Source organism: Cucurbita moschata, unplaced genomic scaffold, assembly GCF_002738365.1.
Source record: "Cucurbita moschata cultivar Rifu unplaced genomic scaffold, Cmos_1.0 Cmo_Scf00011, whole genome shotgun sequence".
NCBI classification, from domain to species: domain Eukaryota; kingdom Viridiplantae; phylum Streptophyta; class Magnoliopsida; order Cucurbitales; family Cucurbitaceae; genus Cucurbita; species Cucurbita moschata.
In genome coordinates this window covers 2,223,197-2,242,298 of record NW_019268527.1, presented here as the reverse complement: position 1 = coordinate 2,242,298, position 19,102 = coordinate 2,223,197, and the positions used below count along the sequence as shown (strand labels likewise).

The following is a 19,102-nucleotide window of genomic DNA, read 5'->3' as shown; positions in this document are numbered from 1 at the left end:
GAAACATCAAGTACCAAGTAGTAGTAGACATCAACTTCTTAGGGACTAAACACTCATTTGTTCCACAATCAATAACTTAATGACCTTATTGTGCCTGTATGCAAGTATACATGAGAATTGTTCAGTTCTACGCAAAAGCAGGCAACATAAAGGAGTGAAAGAAGTAAAATTTTGTATTAATTCAGTATACAAAAATGTAAGAAACTAAGAGTACAATGAACTTGGGATGATAACTAAAACTAAGATGATGCAACACAAAATTCAAGGTGAAGTGTACACTTCAGAGGCCAAACGTCTCAGGCGCATAGCTTTCTCAGTCAATCACAGCGCTAATATGTCAAAAGCTCTAATCTAGTCCCTGCATTCCACAAATATGGATATTAATCTTCTATAGGAACAAAAAACTAGCAAAAGCGGAGCAGAGATCATTCCACAACTATTCCCAATGATGAACTATTTCCCAATGTCTCATTCAATCATGTGCCAATCAAACAGTAAAAGAAAGATGAATTACAAGATGATATGACAAGTATATGAAAAATAGTAAGGGTCCTGAGATCCCACATCGGTTGGGGAGGAGAATGGAGCACACTTTATAAGGGTGTGAAAACCTCTTCCAAGCATATGTGTTTTAAAAACCTTGAAGGGAAGCTTGAAAAATGGTAATAACTATGAGATCCCACGTTGGTTGGGGAGGAGAACGAAACACTCTTTATAAGGGTGTGGAAACCTCTTCCTAGCATACACGTTTTAAAAACCTTGAAGGGAAGCTCGAAAAATGGTAATAACCATGAGATCCCACGTTGGTTGGGGAGGAGAACGAAACACTCTTTATAAGGGTGTGGAAACCTCTTCCTAGCATACACGTTTTAAAAACCTTGAAGGGAAGCTCGAAAAATGGTAATAACCATGAGATCCCACGTCGGTTGGGGAGGAGAACGGAACACCCTTTATAAGGGGTGTGGAAACCTCCTCCTAGCATACGCGTTTTAAAAACCTTGAAGGGAAGCTCGAAAAATAGTAATAGCCATGGGATCCCAGTCAGTTGGGGAGGAGAATGAAACAAACACCCTTTATAAGGGTGTGGAAACCTCCTCCTAGCATACGCGTTTTAAAAACCTTGAAGGGAAGCTCAAAAAATAGTAATAGCCATGGGATCCCAGTCGGTTGGGGAGGAGAATGAAACAAACACCCTTTATAAGGGTGTGGAAACCTCCTCCTAGCATACGCGTTTTAAAAACCTTGAAGGGAAGCTCGAAAAATAGTAATAGCCATGGGATCCCAGTCGGTTGGGGAGGAGAATGAAACAAACACCCCTTATAAGGGTGTGGAAACCTCCTCCTAGCATACGCGTTTTAAAAACCTTGAAGGGAAGCTCGAAAAATAGTAATAGCCATGAGATCCCACGTCGGTCGGGAGGAGAACGGAACACTCTTTATAAGGGTATAGAAACCTCTCCCTAGCATATGCATCTTAAAAACTTTGAAGGCAAAAGGGAAAACTCAAAGAGGACAACATATGCTAGCGGGTGGGCTTGAACCGTTGCAAACCGGCTCCCTTTTTTTCATGAATAAGAAAATCATCCAGAATGATTCATACTTGCTGAAAGCTAGAGTCGGATAAGGTGAATAGTAGAACAAATTTGATTGTAGGAAAAGAACAGGAATGACTAATGGCTACTTCACTTGAGGAAGAAAACCATTCAAACGATCCATACTTACCGTACGTTACAAGTTCAAGAATATGAATGGTATAACACATTTTATCATCGAGGAATCTAAAAATTTAGCAGCATAACAAAATCTAAGAATCACATGACGAAGGCAGGAGGTGTAGAATAACAAATACAAATCAGTTGAGCATTAAAACAAAAAGATTTTGATAAAACTACTTAGGCTTTTCTATCAAATCAAAACTTCAGTTGCCACCACAGGCAAAAACCATTTGGTCCTAGCCGTGACAATTACAGAAGGCATGAAAATCTTTACCAAAATATGGATATTCCACAATAACTGTGAAACAATGGATTCACTAGCAGAAAATAATACCCAAACTCCAAAGTTTAGTTCCTATCAAGTCCTTTGACAACTAAAGCTAGTTCCCAAAACAACAGAAAAATGACTTCAAATATTGAAGTCAGTTGTTTTGGTGCCTCATGAAAACCCGGGTCGGTCCTCCATTCATCCTACCAGATGTGTGGATAACGAGGCCACCGGGTAAAGAAGTTGCATTCAAATACTAAAAAGCTAGGCCAATAGGAAGATCTCAATAAAAAAAAAAACACCAAAGGCAGTAGAGAAATCCAAATTTAATGAACATTTGATCATCATACTGCAGAGCCATTGAAAAGAAATATGACATAGTGAAGGATAAAAGAAGGATGAATTAGCATAACCTCCATTAAACATTTATAAGAATAAAGGGATTTACTTACCAATACTTTATCAGTCCATCCCAGCCACACGTTGCTACTTTACTCTGTTCTAATGGATGCCACTCACAGCCAATGCATACTCCTTCGTGACACTTGAGAGTTCTGAATACCTTGCAGGTTTTCCAGTCCCAAAACCAGCATTTACCCTCACCGTCGCCAGACATAACAAAGCGTCCGTCTGGTGAAAAATTGACCTGACAAGCGTATCCTGCCACAATGTGGCCAGCAAACCTCTTCTTCTTGTTTAGCTGAAATCTCTCCCTAGTGCTATAGATAAGAATTTGATTGTCTAAACTCTGTGCTGCAAGCCAATTCGTATTGGGGTGTACCGATATGGAGGGCATGGAATGCATATGAGGCTCACTAATATACTTAATAACAACAGGAATCCCATATTCCCAAACACGGAGCGACTTGTCGTCACTTGACGTGACAAACCTCCTATTATTGTCTACAAATGTAATGGTATTCACTGCTCCTAAATGTTGATCGTACTCTTGAGTAATCTGTCCTGTGTTCATATCCCACTGAACGATCTTCTTATCACTCATCCCTGCCAGCAAAATATTCTGCTTATCATCATCAGGATTGAGCTTAACTACGTAAGGAATTTTCCCAGTCGAGAAGGTTGATATCACTTGCCCTGTTTCTGTATCCCAATACTTAATCTTTTTATCATACCCAGCAGTCAAGAACTTGGACCCATCGTTACAAAACGAAATATCCCGAACTGCCTGAGAGTGACCCATGTAGGTTCTCATACATTTCCCAGAATTGAACACATCCCATATCTTCACCTTGGTATCCATACCTGCTGAAAGAATCAAATGACCATGTTTAGGGAAGAATCTAATAGCAGATACACCCTTTGTGTGCCCACTCCATGTATGCACCAATCTTTTTGGTATATAACAATGATCATTCGTGGCCTTGGCGTCCTTCGGTGGTGCAATCCAAGATCTACCCTGATAGTCCCTCTCCTCTTTACCATGAAAAGTACTCTTATCTGCTGTAACTTCTCCCTTCTCACCACCTTTCTCTTCACCTTTCTTCTTTGCATACTCTTCTGCGTATTTCTTCTGCTCCTCAGTTAGCTCAGTTTGCAGACCTTCCTTCTTCCCAGACCAAGGGCTCTTCCTATTCTTCATCAACCACACATCACTCGCCGGGTTATCAACTTCAGCCGGGTTCAACTCCATTTCCACATCCTCACTCTCACTCATTTCTTTCTTCTTCTCAATCTTCCGCTTCTTTTGCTCATGCTGTGGAATGTTATACACGGATATGGCATCATTCTTCTGCAAAGCCTCCATATCCCCAATGAAATTGTTTCCAGCAGAAGCTGAAGGGTCAGCAGCATATCCATATTTGTGGAAAGTGTTGTACTGCTCATCAAATACAAACGGCTCAATGGACGCATCCTCAACAAAGCCTAGCTTATGGTTTCTCATGCCCTGTGCAATGCCATCCTTCGCATAGGGATGAGATGGCCCAAGAATGGGCGCCCAGAGCTGGTCGTAGGTAGGGTTGAAGGCAACTAGATGTTGAGTTGGGTCTATCGGCTTAGATAATGTCCTGTAGGCGTTGGCCACCGTAAGAGCCAACATTGTATCATCAACCTTGGGCGCCGAGGTTTTGGAGGGGAGGAGCCGCGGCGGAGAGGCTTCCGGCGAAGATGTAAGCTGTTTAGGGCTTCCGTCATCGTCGTTTTGATCTGTGTACGACTGGAGAAGATCCATAAGTATAATTCCCCAAAGCTAGAGAGAACAGAGAAACACAGAAAACCCCCTGATTTACACCCTTCCACAGCTCAGCCCGAATCTTCCTGGAACTGAATCAACAAAAATCTAGACTACTCTTCCGTCAAGATCCAATTACACACGGTTCCACAATTCTTCCCAACCAAAGAAAACCTCTTCCCCCCGCTTCTGAAGCTAAGGAAGAGATTCAATGGCCGAAACTTAACCGAAAAACAGATTAAATAAACGATGAATCAGAAGAAGAGACGGAGAATGAACACGAAGATACTCGATTACCTCATGCTAGGGTTTGCAAGATCGGATCATATCAAATCAAGCAGCCGAATCGAAATTAACCCCAAACAAAATGGCAAATTAGATTTGAGCTTAATCAACAATAATCTTGCAACTCAAATCTTCCGGCACTCGATTTAATATCTATCAAGGTAAATAAACTATATGAAATTTAAATTTTTAGAAATTATTTTTATCATTGTATTATCTTCTTATGAAATATTATTAAACTCATACGATATTTTATATTTTTTTAATAAAAATTCACTAATACCCTTAAAAAAATATTTCTTTATTACTTAAAAAAAATATTTATGAAATTTTAAAAATAATATTAATACAACTTTATTACAATTTTTTTAAAATTTTTCGTCGATATATAAATAAAAATAATTTATCGATATTTCATAAATTATCTCAATTTTTTAACGTTACTTTTAAAAATTTAGGAATATTTAAAAAATGTGTACCGAGAATAAGAATATTTTTTTATTTTTTAAAATAAATTTAAGGTTTCAATGAAAATTTTTAAAAACTCATTGTTCAGTATGTTTAGATTTTTTTTTTTTTTTTGAAATTGTAAGAGTATTATTGAAAATTTTAAAAATTTAAAGGAGATTTGAACGAGAAACACCTACCTACTTAGGATTTACCATTGTCTCTTGTACTAACTCACAGTCTCTCGAACGAAATCGTGATACGTCGATGATGTCTGGGATAGATTTAAACGTTCTCGAATCTATTGGGATTCTCTTTTTGTCAACGTGTATGTGGGTTTGCAAAGGTTGAGGGAGTAGACAGTGAGTCGAAACCGGTCAAGCCACTCGAACCTTTTAACAGGAATACTAGTTACTTGTTGGATTAGAAAACTACTCGTTTATTCAATCTCATAAGTAATAATATGTAAGAAAACTTTTCATCCGTAATTATAGGAAGCATCTCAACATAGACTGATATCATAAACTTCATATCATACTCACCTTAAATAGAATGAACCAAGTCATTCATCATACTTATTCTTTATAGTATTACAAGAGCATTCATAGAAACTCGAATATAACCCGTCAGTCGAGTTCGAGAACCGCCGCCGCCGCCGCCGCCGCCTCCTCTGTCGTATGATATGGTGGTTTGTTCATACAGCTAGAGAAGGTGTGAGCTTAAAGTCAAGATTCCATAGCTCAAAAGCTCCGGAGACAAAGTCGTAGTGTGCACCCCTTACGAACAGTTGGTTGTTGACAACACTTTCTCGTACAAAAGGATATGATAACAAGTTTCCAAGGGAAACATTCACAGCCTCCTGCAATATGCATTAAATAAACCGTGAAATTCATATGGTTTTTATGTGTAAATCAATGCTTTGTTTGTTTACCCTCTCGCAGTTGGTGCATTTTTCCTCAAAACTCAGATCTTTGCAATTTGATTGCGTCTTGGTTTTGGCTCGTGTGCATATTTTCACCCAATTTTCAATGAAATCACTGTAAATTCAAGCAACGGTTTATCTTTCACTAAAAAGTTCGAGGTTAAGGTATAAGGTATATGTAATGGGCTAAAATGGACAATATATGCTAGTAGTGGGTTTTGAATGTTTCAAATGAAAGTAGAGCTTGAAACCGAGCGGTGTGCTAGCGAGGACGTTTGGCCTTTAAGGAGGTAGAAAACTGTGAGGTTGATAGCGATACATAATGGGCTAAAGTGGACAATATCTACTAACGGTGGGCTTGAGTTTTTACGTATATCTTTGATTAAGAGGTTAAGCTATGTGAGATCCCACATCAGTTGGGAGAGGAGAACGAAACACTCTTTATAAGGGTGTGGAAACCGCTCCGTAGCAGACGGGTTAAAAATCTTGAGAGAAAGCTCAAAAAGAAAAACTCAAAAATATCTGCTAGCGGTGAGCTTAGGCTATTACCAGCTATAAGACATATATCTTCGAGAGATTCAAATAAATTATATATATATATATTCAATTTTTAGAATAATAACAATTTAGTATCAAAATTTAAAATATTATTAAAATTAAGTGTCAGTATATAGCAACTTAGTCCTCGTAGTTTCCATAATCAATTTATCGACCCATGTATATATATATATATATAATCATTAAATATGAACAACATAATAAATAAATAAATAAAATTAAAAAAAAATTGCCTGGAATTGGTTCCATCCTCTGGGATAGACATGAGGCCTTTAATTCCACCGCAGCAACTATGTGAAATTACCACAATATTCTCCACCTAAAATAATTATAATTATAATTATAATTTTATTTAACACAAACCAAGAAAATAGGAGATTATATATATATATATATATATAAATTACCTACTTTTAAATGCAATACCGCATATTCAATTGCTGCCCCCACTCCTGAATATTTGGTCTACAAACAATATGAACAATAAAATAATTTATAACTAAATTAATTTTAAAAATAAAATTATAAAAATTTTAAAAATTTATAACTAGATAGAAATACGAGTAAACTTTTAAATTAAAAAAATTTAAAATTCAAGAATATTTTTTTAAAATTAAAAAAATTTAAAAGTTTAATCATAAATTTTCCAAAACTAACCTTGTCAAATGGTGGGACCATGTTGGCGATGTTACGGACCACGAAGGCCTCCCCAGGTTGAAAATTCAGTATATGTGAGGGGCAAACTCGGGAATCCGAGCACGCAAATACCAGAAACTGCCAAATTACACGTGGGCGTTTTTTAGTGGCTGATTTTAATTGCAGTGATGCCCTTATCATTCTAGCCCTTCAAGAAACTTGAAATTACATATCCCCCACATTAATTTTTTGAAATTGCGAATTTACCTCGGGCTTTGGCCCTTCGCTAATTGACCGTACAATTCAGGATCCGTCCTGGGGAATAAAAAATAAAATAATAATAAATTACTAACTTCAAAAATTATTATTAATTATTACTTTTTAATTAACTATTATTTAAAATAAATTATAATAAGTGAAATAATCTAATTTAAATTATTTACTGAGTTGAAATGAGTTCAAATAATAAAAATTATAGATTAAAAGTAGATAAAATAATTATGGATCGAATCCGTTTCTAAAATTTTAATTTAATAGGTTTAATTCGAATTAGGTTGTTAATTTATTTATTTATTTAAAATAATTTTAAATAAATGAAAAATTGTATGAGTTGGGTTTTCAATTATTTATTTTCTAATTATTTTTAAAATTTAAAATTTGAAAAATTTTAAATATATTTTTTTTATTAAAATTAACTTAAAATATATATTTTACGGTCGAAAAAGATTGAATTTATTATTTAATAAATATTATTCGTGTTCGAAAAATTTAGATATAAATATTAAAAAAAAAACGTGAAAAATAGGTACTCGAATTTAGATTTCTTGAAATGGGTGAAGCCGGTTCGGATCCTATCGACCGGATCGAAGTGAGTTGAACCGGCAGTGATGGCAACCAGCTCGGCGGTGATTTGCCGGATCTTTGCGGCGGCGGTTTCCTGAAATTCAGCTTTCTCACTGCAGATAACATACATCATGTCAGATGGATGATAACCGGGTCGGGCTTACGTTGTCGGCGCCGCCGGGATTAGCGGTGGCTTAGGGATTGGATACCTTAGAAGCTTTTTGAGACCGGCAATGGCTTCCTCGTACGACGCTTCCGCCATGTCTTCCTGTTAAAATTCCGAATCGGTCCCAACAAAGGATTTCAAAACGACGTCGGTGGATTCAGATGATAATTTTTAGATAATTCTTTTGAAAACAAAAAATATAGTGAGGAAAATGATGGATTTGATGAACAGACCTTTGAAATTGTGTGTATAAATCGAAATTTTTTAACGTTGTTGGAAGGAAAAACTATATGCCATGTTCAATGCAGTCCAATATATATAGTAACCGAATTATAAATAAAAATTAATTAATTACTTAACGAGAATGGGATATATGATAATTAAATAGTATTTGAGTCATATAATATGATATCGGGTAATTGGATAACTGTATATGGGTTAGAGAGTATGATATCTGGTAATTTGATAAACTGTGTTTGGGTCAGAGACTATGATATCTGATAATTAGATAACTGTATATGGGTCAGTGAGTATGATATCTGGTAATTAGATAAACTATGTTTGGGTCAGAGAACAGGACATCTACTCATTAGGTAACTGTATTTAGGGTTAGAGAAATTTGGTAATTAGATAATTATATATGGGTTAGAGAATATGATATCTGGTAATTAGATAACTGTACATGGGTCAGTGAGTATGATATCCGGATATTAAATAAACTGTGTTTGAATTAGAGAATATGATATCTAGTAATTAGATAACTGTATATGGGTCAGTGAATATGATATCCGGTAATTAGATAAACTGTTTTTGAGTAAGAGAATAAAATATATACTAATTAGATAACTGTATTTAGGGTTAGAGAATAGAATATCCGATAATTAGATAACTGTATTTGGTGCAAAAACATGAGAATAAGATATCTGGTAATTAAATAACTGTGTTTGATACAAGAACATGGGAATAGGATATCTGGTAATTAGATAACTGTGTTTGAACATGAGGATAGTATACCTGATAATTACATAACTGTGTTTGGTGCAGCAAGAAGCCAGAAAATTAGATATCTAGAAATTAGATAATCGTGTTTAGGTCTGAGAATAGGATATCTGGTAATTAGACGACTATGTTTGGGACAAGAAGCCCGAGAAAAAGATGTATGAAATTTTATCAAAGTTTGGTCCAGATTCGATCTAAGCTCGGTTCAAAGTTAAATTTACCCGACTCAACTTATTTCCGGCCATATTCATTAAATTTCATATAGTTCATCGATATTATTAAAAATAATTAATTTAAATGTCGCAATGGTTAAAAATTAATAAAAATAATTAATTAAATAATTAAAATCAATAAGTCGACTTAAGTTTGACTCAATTTCGATTCAAACTTCGATCCAATGTATACTTCGATGCAGATCTAAACAATTTTTTCGGGTCGTTAGATTTAGATTTGAACGAAGAGATTTTTACCTTTTAAGGTCGGATCAGATCGATCTTTTGACATATTCGAGACATCTTTTAACTTTACGTATATTTGAGGTATTAAACAAATAAATAAATTTTATGTTTAGAAATTTTAAAACCACGTGAAAAGAACAGTAATTTTGTTAATTAATTAAAATGGAGTAGGTGAATTTATGAATTTGTCAAACAATAGGGCCATTTTTTGAATTCAGCAAACTTACTTTTGGGTCATGGAATTGGAAACTTTTAGAAATTAAGAAAAATAATGGGTAGGTTTGACAATATCAAATTTATTTTAATATATTTATCGTCAATTAACTTTGAAATTTCAATTTTTACGTCTACTTAAGTGTATATAGGCTGAGGTAGGTTGGGTTTCGATAAATTTTTTGGACCAATAAAAAATATCGAGTTAGTTGGGTTGGCTACTCGAATGAATAATTCATAACCCTACTGAACCCGACCCGACTCTCTATTCTTAGGTTAGGTTGGATCGGGTCGTTTCTTTAGATTTGTTTTTGTAATTATTTTAAAAAAATTTTACTTATCCACAAGCGTATTGTCTCGGGTCAACACGTAAACTGCATTAACGGTAAAGTCTTAATCTTAATTGAGTTCTTTCATGCATGCTTTATCGGGAGAGATTTCTATCAATCGTCTATAATACGAAAAATGTGTTCTACTAATTCGATTTACGTGGGGACCATTTAGAATTATTTTTCGACCTTCAACGATCATAATATTTTTTAAAAAATTTAAAAAACTAAATTCAAGACTATAAATACTTAAAACTAATTAAATTCAATATATTAGGAAAATGACGTAAATGTGAAGCTCGTTGATCTCTAAGACGTGATTCAATTTTCAAAAATATTGTGCATAACTCGACTGGTTACGGACGTGTATCATGACCAAGATGTCAAACTCATAAGTTTGAAATAAGGGTGTTCCTATGACCCGACCAACTTGAATTACCTAACCCAAACCATAAAAATTGAGTCGGGTAATTTTTTTTTTTTTTTTTTTAATTTGGGTTGGGACAAATGTTTGGAAAGGCGAAGATTCGAGTCCATTTGTGGATTAACATTTTTTTGGTCAGACCAACTCGACCAACTCGAAAATAAGATTACAGTCGAGTCTAATCCTACAATATTTAACGTTTGTAACTGATGTTAATAACGAGTGATAACTTGTAAATGTTTGATACTTGTAGATAAGTTGATTTTTTTTTAAAATAATTAAAAAAAATAACACGATAACCCAACTTAACACAACCTGAAAATAAAAAGTTAGATCGGGAATTCTATTTGAGTTGTTCGGGTCACCAACTCAACCCAACTCGTGTATACCTCTAGTTTGAATCTCTCATCCCACGTACTTTTTTTTTTTACAAGAACGAGCACTCTAGAACTTACGTGAAACATACATGGAATGGAGAGAATTCAGTTAGAAAATTCTCTTTTCAAAGACTAAAAATATTACCGAGATCGAAAAATAGTTTAAAGATCAACAGAATTGAACTCTTTGAATACTAAAATCGTTCGAAGAAAAGTTTGAACGTTCGTACCGAAACGTTCGGCATACAATTCTTAAGAGTGGGAGCCAATTCCTAGTTAGCTTTGAACACATAATAATGGAGCAAAAATGGAAGGGAGACCAGACAAGTTGGGGATAGAGAAAGGGAAAAGGATGGATGTGGTTAGATAGGGTTTGGACGACCTCATGAACGGATAGGATTCGCGGGCGAAGTTGGAAGCTGCTACACGACATCTGGAGCGACTATCTTATTGAGAAATACAAATGGTTAGACACAAATCCTCCAACGATCAACAAAACGAGCCAATCTAACAAGATTGACAAACCAAAATCTTTCTAGTCTTCACGAGCTGATGCCTAAAACTGGGATAAATGAAAATTTTATCGATAAGACCCTCGCCCAACGAAAAAGGCCCTGACTCAGTGCAACAACAGGCACTAACTTGACACGAGATACTTCAAAAAGTTGGATCTATAGTCAGGCAATTACCAAACGTAACTCACGTCCTCTAGCTCGTGCACTAAAATCTTTCTAGGCCGATTTGAGAAAACCCGAGCGAATTCCAAAATTTCAACCAATTCATTAAGGTTTATCATAATCTTCAAATGTATTTACGGTTCGATAAAACATCATAAATCGAACAATATTGCTTATTTCTGAATTTAAAAAAAAAAAAAAAAAAAAAAAAAAACTTTACATGATCCAAAATTATAATTCACTAATAAAATTAATTAAGAATAAAGAAGTGTAAATATTTTAAAATAAAAAGAATAAATAAATAAACAAATGCCTAAAAATTTCTATTCGAACCGGCGTTTGGACCGCTAAAAAACCCCATGAGATTGCTTCTATACGGCAGAAACGATTTCCGTTTATTAATTTCTTTCTCCGCTCTATTTCTCGTGTACAACCGCTCGTGATAACACGACGCCGTTTCCCCTTTCGTCCGCTTCCCTCCCTTCCGATTCTCCGCCGCCTTCTCTCCGCCGCTCCCCGAAGAATCGCTTCTCAGAAACACAAACGCCTCCTTCCCATCGCTGCTACTCCGCCGAATCTTCTCCCCAAACCTCCACAGCTTCGAGAATCCCGTCGAGTGGCTCTTCTTCCCCAGCGTCGTCGGCGCCGCCGAAGCCGACAACTCATCCGGCGAAACATTACTCCGATTCTCAGTCGGAGAAATCAATTCCTCCATGAAAAGGTTCTTCAATGGCGGACGTACGGCCGGCGGTTCCTTCGTCTTCGCCTCAATCGCCAGGGGGAAAACAGAGCGAATCTGGCCGTTAAGGAAGGCGTCTTCGGCGCTGATCGGGGAGCGATCTGGATTCAAAGAAAGAAAAGAGAAATCATCGAGTTCGTTGTCTTCAATTCGGTCTGTTAGGGTTTGTTCTCGGAGTTCTTGCATTGTTCCAGAGATATGGAGGTCGGAGCAGAGAGAATTAATGGCGGATTTATCTGAAGATCGGATAAAGCTGAGGGAGGGACGGGGAAATCGAGAAAGGGACAGGAAGCCGCGTAGTCTAAGCTATTTAAATCAATTCCCAACCATACTATTTTGGCTTTGTTCATACGCCTTGCTTTACCTTTCATTTTTTTTAACTTTATCTAAAAAATTAAAATTTAAAATTTTTTTAAAATTTTTTAGATGGAAATAGTTAATATATATTTAAAAAATTTAAGAGTAATTTTTAAATACAGACAATAATATTTATCAACCTTTCTTAAATTATTATTAAATAATGTTATTTTTAAAAGTTGATCGGTATTTTTAAAACATAGTACTAACTACCATCTATATATTGAATATTTTTTTATTTTTTATTTTATTTATATATATAAATAAATAAATAAAGAGAGTTAATATTAGTTTTTAAAATTTTAGGGGCATTTTTTAAACTTAATATTAATAGTAAAATATTAATTTTTAAAATTTTAGGGGCATTTTTTAAACATAATATTAATAGTAAAAGTTGAACGGTAATAATGAAAGGTATTTTTTAGACCAATTCTAAATGTATTTTGAGATTTTTTTTTAATTTAAGGATATTATTAAAATTTTTAAATAATACTAAGTTAGAGCTATTTTTATTAATTTAGCTTTAAATTTTTAGTTCTAAATAAATAATAAAAATAAGTTTGAATTTTATATTTCGCCTAAAAAATATTTTTAAATTTTGAAAAAAAAAATTAAATTATGTGTTAATATTTTTGAAATTTTATTGAAAATTTAAAAGTATTATTTTAATATTATTTTTATTAATTTAACTAATTTTTTACACTGTATTTAATAAATTTGTAAAATTTTAATTTTAATTTCTTTAGTGCATATACACCAAACTCATTGTATTAAGTTTGATTTGACTTTGACCTTTGACCTTTGCAAAGATTGACTTTGTACTTGAGACCAATTCAATGGTAACGTTTTGAAAATAAATAAAATGGGAAAGTTCGACACAATGATGATGACGTTTCATTAATATAATCAAATAATTAGATTTGTCGTCCTTTAATTTTATTTCTTTTTAGTCCCTACACTTTTGAATATTTAAATTTAGCCCCTTTGTTTTGAATAAAACTTAAAATTAATCTTTATCTTTATTTATGAGATTATAATAATTTTAAATTACGGACTAAAATATATAAACCGAATTTAATTATTTGAAAGTGATTAAAATAGGGTAAGAAGAGACGACCAAGTTAATAGTATAACTGGTCGGCTCTCTCTTTTGATCAACTACTGAGTTGAGGGATTATAAGGTAGTGTTGTTTGAAATGTCGATAGTTGACATCGACATGTCGGAAGTGATTAAAAAACAACAGCTAGGAAGGGACAACCAGACAAGGGAGTAACACGAGGAGGTGCTATGTAACGACCCAATTTATCATGTAAGTAGCGGCCAGGGCCGTTACGAAAAATAATGAGATTTATTTGGAAAAGGATGAAAGTCATGCAAAAATTTATTAGAAGTCAAGTGCGGGATTGTTAAAAATGGTATCAGAGCCAGACATCGGACGATGTGTCAACATTCTTGCTGTTCCCTGAAAAGGGGTAGACACGAGGAGGTATGCCAGTAAGGACGCTGGGCCCCAAAGGGGGGTGGATGTGGGGGCCGTCCCACATCGATTGGAGAAAGGAAAGAGTGTCAGCGAGGATGCTGGGCCCCGAAGGGGGTGGATTGTGATGTCCCACATTGGTTGGGAAGGAGAGCAAACCACCATTTATAAGGGTGTGAAAACCTTCCCCTAGCAGACACGTTTTAAAGCCTTGAGGGGAACCCCGAAAGGGAAGGTCCAAAGAGGACAATATCTGCTAGCGGTGGGCCTAGGTTGTTACATGCTAGATGACTAGTTGTCCACGAAAAGAGAATTTGAACCAAGATTAGAAATTTACTAGAGAAAACCGTCAAACTTGGTTGCCCTTATATTTTCGAAAAATTAGAATTTAGCCCATTAATAAAATCCTACAAAATCGTTAGAGTATTTTATCAAAAATATATTTAAGAAAGAATTTAGTTAAATTTTTTGAAAATTGATCTGGTAAAACAGATCAACCAAAATATACGGTTCACAACTTAATTTAACTGGTAAGATGGTTACAAAGATCAAGAATATTTAACTTTTATTGGTCTCGAGGGACGAAAGAGGATATGTTAGCCGAAAGATGGTTATCGATTCAAGGACGCAAGGTGCCCCTATTTTTTCAGGGCAAAAAGGGTAGAAAAAATACCTCGAGCCAATGTTCGAGTACCAAGCGCTATGACGCTGAAGTAACCCATGTCATACTCCCAGGAAAAGCTTGAACGACCTTCAACAAAAGGGTACCTGTACCCGAAACCAATACAGATGAGTAGGTAGAGAATACGTAAGGGCGCAAGACAACTCTTTTCACTGTAATCGTTAAATATTCAATATTTAAATTTTATGAAATTTTAGTTATTAATGTAACGTTAATGATATATAAAAATATATTTTTATAAATAATTAAAAAGAAAAATGAATATCATACGACTTGACCTAACCCGAATAGGCTTGTGAACCCATACGAGCCATCTGAGTCACCAACTCGATAAATTCAAAATTTTGGATTAATTCAAAAATTTATCTTAACCGAACCGAACCGAATCGAACCGAACCCAACTGAACCCGTGTATGCTGGTGCGGGTTTGATTTTAGAAGTTTGGCGGTAAACCCGAATGGAAGGAATTAAAGCACTGCGGCATTTCTCTCTTCAACAACTCGCTCACCGTCCGATTGTAACAACCCGCCATAATTATCCTTCTCCAGATTCTTGTGCTCGCTTCTAATTTTGTTTATGATTTAAACGGAAAAGCCCGAAAATTCGGATTCCGAGAAGTTTTGGAGCTCGATCGATGGTTCTCATGGCGATTTTCAGGTTCTGATCGTTTTCTCTAACATTTCGGGAAAGTATTCTTCCCCAGTTTCTGAACATGCTCTTTCACAATCACCTGCTGTTGTTGTTTGAATTATCTTGTGGTTTTCTGTTTCTGATGTTTATGTGATTTTGAAACAACTCGTTTGTTTGTTCTTCATGGATTGAAATCATGGCGGAAATAGAAGTAGGGATTTAAGATATGAGATAGGGGGAAAGAAATCCAGTATGAGGAAGAATCAGAGAGGAAGAACAATGTCTTCTTCAAACGATACTGCTATTTCTTCATCACATTCTGATTTGGATTCTTCTCCTCCTCCTTCTCCTTCTTCGCCGCAGTCAGATGGTTTATCGTTGATGTCGAATGAAGATGCTTCTGAATCGCCCATTGTTTCATCGAAAATTAAATCTCCGCCTGCCGATGACGGAGGTTCACCGTCTTCCACACCGAAACCAAACGTTGGATCTTCAACGCCGCCCCCGATTGATTCCTCTAATTCAGGTTCATCCAAAGAGAATCCATCGCCACCTCCTGTACCTTCCGCTTCCGCTTCCCCACCGCCATCTCCTACTTTTCCTCCTCCTTCTCCTCTTTTGATACCTTCACCACCGCCACCACAACTGCCGTCTGAGAGCGGCAGTGATAATCCTCCGCCTTCCTCTGTTCCAACAAAAGGCTCTCCGGCATCTCCAGGAAATCCATCTTCTCCAATACCGGGGAATAATCCCTCTACTCCGACGAATAACGGTGCAGCTTCGGGTTCTAATACAGCCAAGGAGCTTCCACCATCTGAATCGACTGATTCTCCTCCTCAATCAGAAAATACAGTCGTGATTCCTTCACCAGGTGCAAATCCGGCGAGGGGGAAACGAAATCCGAGTCCACCTCAAGAGGCGACTTCTCCCACATCAGACTCTAACATCTTTCAACCTCCCACAACACCATCCACATCCAATAGTACTCTAGACAACTTACCTCAGTCCTCCGACTCAACGCCGGTGGAAACTCCATTAAGGCAATCCAATGCACCATCGTCACCTTCAAGTAGTCAAACAAAAGTTGCAGTAGGCGTTGTAGTAGTTGGAGTTATTGTAATTGTTATGGTTGCCGTAATTTTTATATTCACAAGGAAGAAGAAAAGACGGGGAGACTTGGAGAATGGCCCATACTTGCCTCCTAACAACTTCTGTGAGAAATCAGGTATTGGAAATCTGTAATTATCCCAATCTAGCTTTCTGTTCTTCAATTTAGAAACCAGGGTTCTGATGGGATGATGCTATTTTCTTGTGTGTTAGATGGAAATTACAATCCGGATCAACATAGTGGGAACTCTGGCTCGGCAGAAGGCTTCTATACCCAGGTCCCGCATACTCCTGTTGGAAATAGCTTTGGGAGTCAAAAAGGAACAGGAGACAGAGGCAGTGGAGTGGATTCAGGTGTGATAAACAGTGCTAAGTTCTTTAGCTATGAGGAGTTGATGGAGATTACCTCTGGATTTTCGCGTCAAAACGTTCTTGGGGAAGGTGGGTTTGGATGTGTTTACCAGGGTTTGCTTCCAGATGGGAAGCCAGTGGCTGTGAAGCAACTCAAGGCAGGAAGTGGGCAGGGGGAAAAGGAATTCAAAGCGGAGGTTGAGATTATCAGTCGCGTTCATCATCGGCATTTGGTGTCTTTAGTGGGCTACTGCGGCTCTGAGAATCATAAATTGCTCATCTATGAGTTTGTTCCTAATAGAACTCTTGAGCATCATCTCCATGGCGGTATGCAACCTATCCTTCATCTCCATCACCACTTTAAAATAGCTCAAATGGGTTGTGTTGGTGTTGAAAATATTTCACTTCTCCTTGCAGGCAATGAAGTCCCCGTGTTGGAATGGTCCAAAAGACTCAAAATCGCTTTGGGATCTGCAAAGGGCTTGGCGTATCTGCATGAAGATTGTGAGTACATATCAGAAAATTCAAAGGGTTTTGCTCAACTGATCTGTTCTATTAATTTCAAATCTTCTTTTGCTGCTCTGTTCATAGGCCATCCCAAGATTATTCACAGAGACATCAAGTCAGCCAACATTTTGCTGGATGATGCTTTCGAGGCGAAGGTTCATCCAGACCAATCTTTTGTTCATATAATTTCGAGACCATACATGCAATGTTCTTGTTTCCAGTCTCTGATTCCAACTTCAATCACAGGTTGCAGATTTTGGACTTGCAAAACTAACAAATGATGCAAACACCCACGTTTCAACTCGTGTCATGGGGACATTTGGGTGGGTTAACTCAACCTTTACTCATCGGATAACAATTCTTTGAGCCATCGTCATTCCTTACAACGTTTCTGTTTCAATGACTTGCAGATACATGGCGCCCGAGTACGCATCAAGTGGGAAATTGACAGACAGATCAGATGTTTTCTCATTTGGGGTTGTTCTTCTTGAGCTTATTACTGGTCGTAAGCCTGTTGATCCCTCTCAGCCTCTAGGGGACGAGAGTTTGGTCGAATGGGTATGTAAATAAATTAACAAACATTTCATCTTCTTCAAGATTTCCTCGAACGGATTCAGCAATGTTCTGCTTTATGAATGTTGCAGGCTCGACCTCTTCTCCTTCACGCCATTGAAACTGGGAAGTTCGATGGATTAATAGACCTTCGCCTTGGAAAACGTTATGTGGAAAGTCAAATGTTCAGAATGATCGAAGTAGCAGCTGCCTGCGTTCGTCATTCAGCTCCCAAAAGGCCTTGCATGGTTCAGGTTATCTTAATTAATCCCATTCAAAACTCCATTTCAACAAGCTTGTTCTTGAGCTGCAATTCTAATGGCACTTGGGTTTACAGGTGGTGAGAGCTCTGGACATTGAAAGTGACATGTCCGACCTCACCAATGGTGTCAAATTTGGGCAGAGCACTACCTATGATTCTGAACAATACAGTGAAGACATTTCTAACTTCAGGAAACTGGCGTTCGAAGACAGCCCCGACTACGATGGTTACAGTAGCGAACACAATTCCGGAGAAGTGAATGCAACTCGGGAATCACGGAGAAGCCAAAATTACTCGAGTGGTGAATCAGAAACTCGAGCTTTTAAGGGACAAAGTGGCGGCGTAACACACAGTCAACATACTGGACGATAATTCTAATAGGATGCCTCAAACAAGACGTACATAATGTGTAAAACTTCTTCCCCTTTTCTCTTTTTTTTTTTTTTTGCTTTTTACTTCCATTTTTGACTTAGTTATACTCATCTTACCATGAATTTATGCATCCTTCTAGACTAAGGATATCTCATTAATTTAAAAGAGATTGATGAGAGGGATGTTCCACTTTTGGTGATGCTGTGGTTGTTTTGTATTGCATTTTGAATTTTTGACAGTATATTCTTTCATCTATCTATTTTTTCGCATGTTCCTACATAGAATTTGTATATCTCCCCCATATAGAACTAGCATTGTCGATCAGGGTAGAATAAAGAAGAACGAAACAATATATGTTATTTACTTGGCTCATTTTGATGAAATAGTAAGTTTCCTAGCTCAAGCTGATGAATGTAACTAGTAGTGCAGACGATTAAAACAGCTGAACTTTTGGATGATCCATTGCCCTTTCTAAGATGTTATGACTAGTAGGGTTATTAACACTTTCTTTTTGTACAACCTAGTCTAACTTTCTGATTTATGTGCTAGTTAGCTTCA

The 19,102-nt window shown here is 36.5% G+C and overlaps 4 protein-coding genes across 5 annotated transcripts; 1 reads left to right on the top strand and 3 right to left on the bottom strand.

Moving 5' to 3' along the window:
- Nucleotides 1-38: 38 nt before the first annotated feature.
- On the bottom strand, nt 39-4,622 carry LOC111449712 (pre-mRNA-processing factor 17-like). 2 transcript variants are annotated; one of them, XM_023089726.1, is made up of 2 exons: nt 2,435-4,622; nt 39-358 (listed from the first exon to the last, which is right to left on the bottom strand). In XM_023089726.1, exons 1-2 carry the CDS (start codon nt 4,171-4,173, stop codon nt 352-354), a joined length of 1,746 nt encoding a protein of 581 aa, XP_022945494.1. In that variant the 5' UTR covers nt 4,174-4,622; the 3' UTR covers nt 39-351. The 2 variants fall into 2 exon arrangements, with proteins under 2 accessions (XP_022945494.1, XP_022945495.1); XM_023089727.1 differs by lacking the exon at nt 39-358 and having other exon boundaries at nt 2,431-4,622.
- Nucleotides 4,623-5,418: 796 nt separating this feature from the next.
- LOC111449772 (carbonic anhydrase 2-like) lies at nt 5,419-8,290 on the bottom strand. The gene is made up of 9 exons (XM_023089810.1): nt 8,264-8,290; nt 8,074-8,132; nt 7,831-7,977; nt 7,290-7,336; nt 7,043-7,161; nt 6,797-6,850; nt 6,619-6,704; nt 5,837-5,942; nt 5,419-5,764 (listed from the first exon to the last, which is right to left on the bottom strand). Exons 2-9 carry the CDS (start codon nt 8,124-8,126, stop codon nt 5,600-5,602), a joined length of 777 nt encoding a protein of 258 aa, XP_022945578.1. The 5' UTR covers nt 8,127-8,132; nt 8,264-8,290; the 3' UTR covers nt 5,419-5,599.
- A 3,530-nt stretch (nt 8,291-11,820) lies between these two features.
- On the bottom strand, nt 11,821-12,432 carry LOC111449897. The gene has a single exon (XM_023089981.1). It carries the CDS (start codon nt 12,430-12,432, stop codon nt 11,821-11,823), a length of 612 nt encoding a protein of 203 aa, XP_022945749.1.
- A 2,820-nt stretch (nt 12,433-15,252) lies between these two features.
- Nucleotides 15,253-18,766, top strand: LOC111449776 (proline-rich receptor-like protein kinase PERK13). The gene is made up of 9 exons (XM_023089814.1): nt 15,253-15,420; nt 15,603-16,618; nt 16,714-17,178; nt 17,269-17,355; nt 17,443-17,513; nt 17,605-17,681; nt 17,769-17,916; nt 18,003-18,164; nt 18,248-18,766. The coding sequence occupies exons 1-9, from the start codon at nt 15,398-15,400 to the stop codon at nt 18,542-18,544; spliced, it is 2,346 nt and encodes a 781-aa protein (XP_022945582.1). The 5' UTR covers nt 15,253-15,397; the 3' UTR covers nt 18,545-18,766.
- Nucleotides 18,767-19,102: the final 336 nt, after the last annotated feature.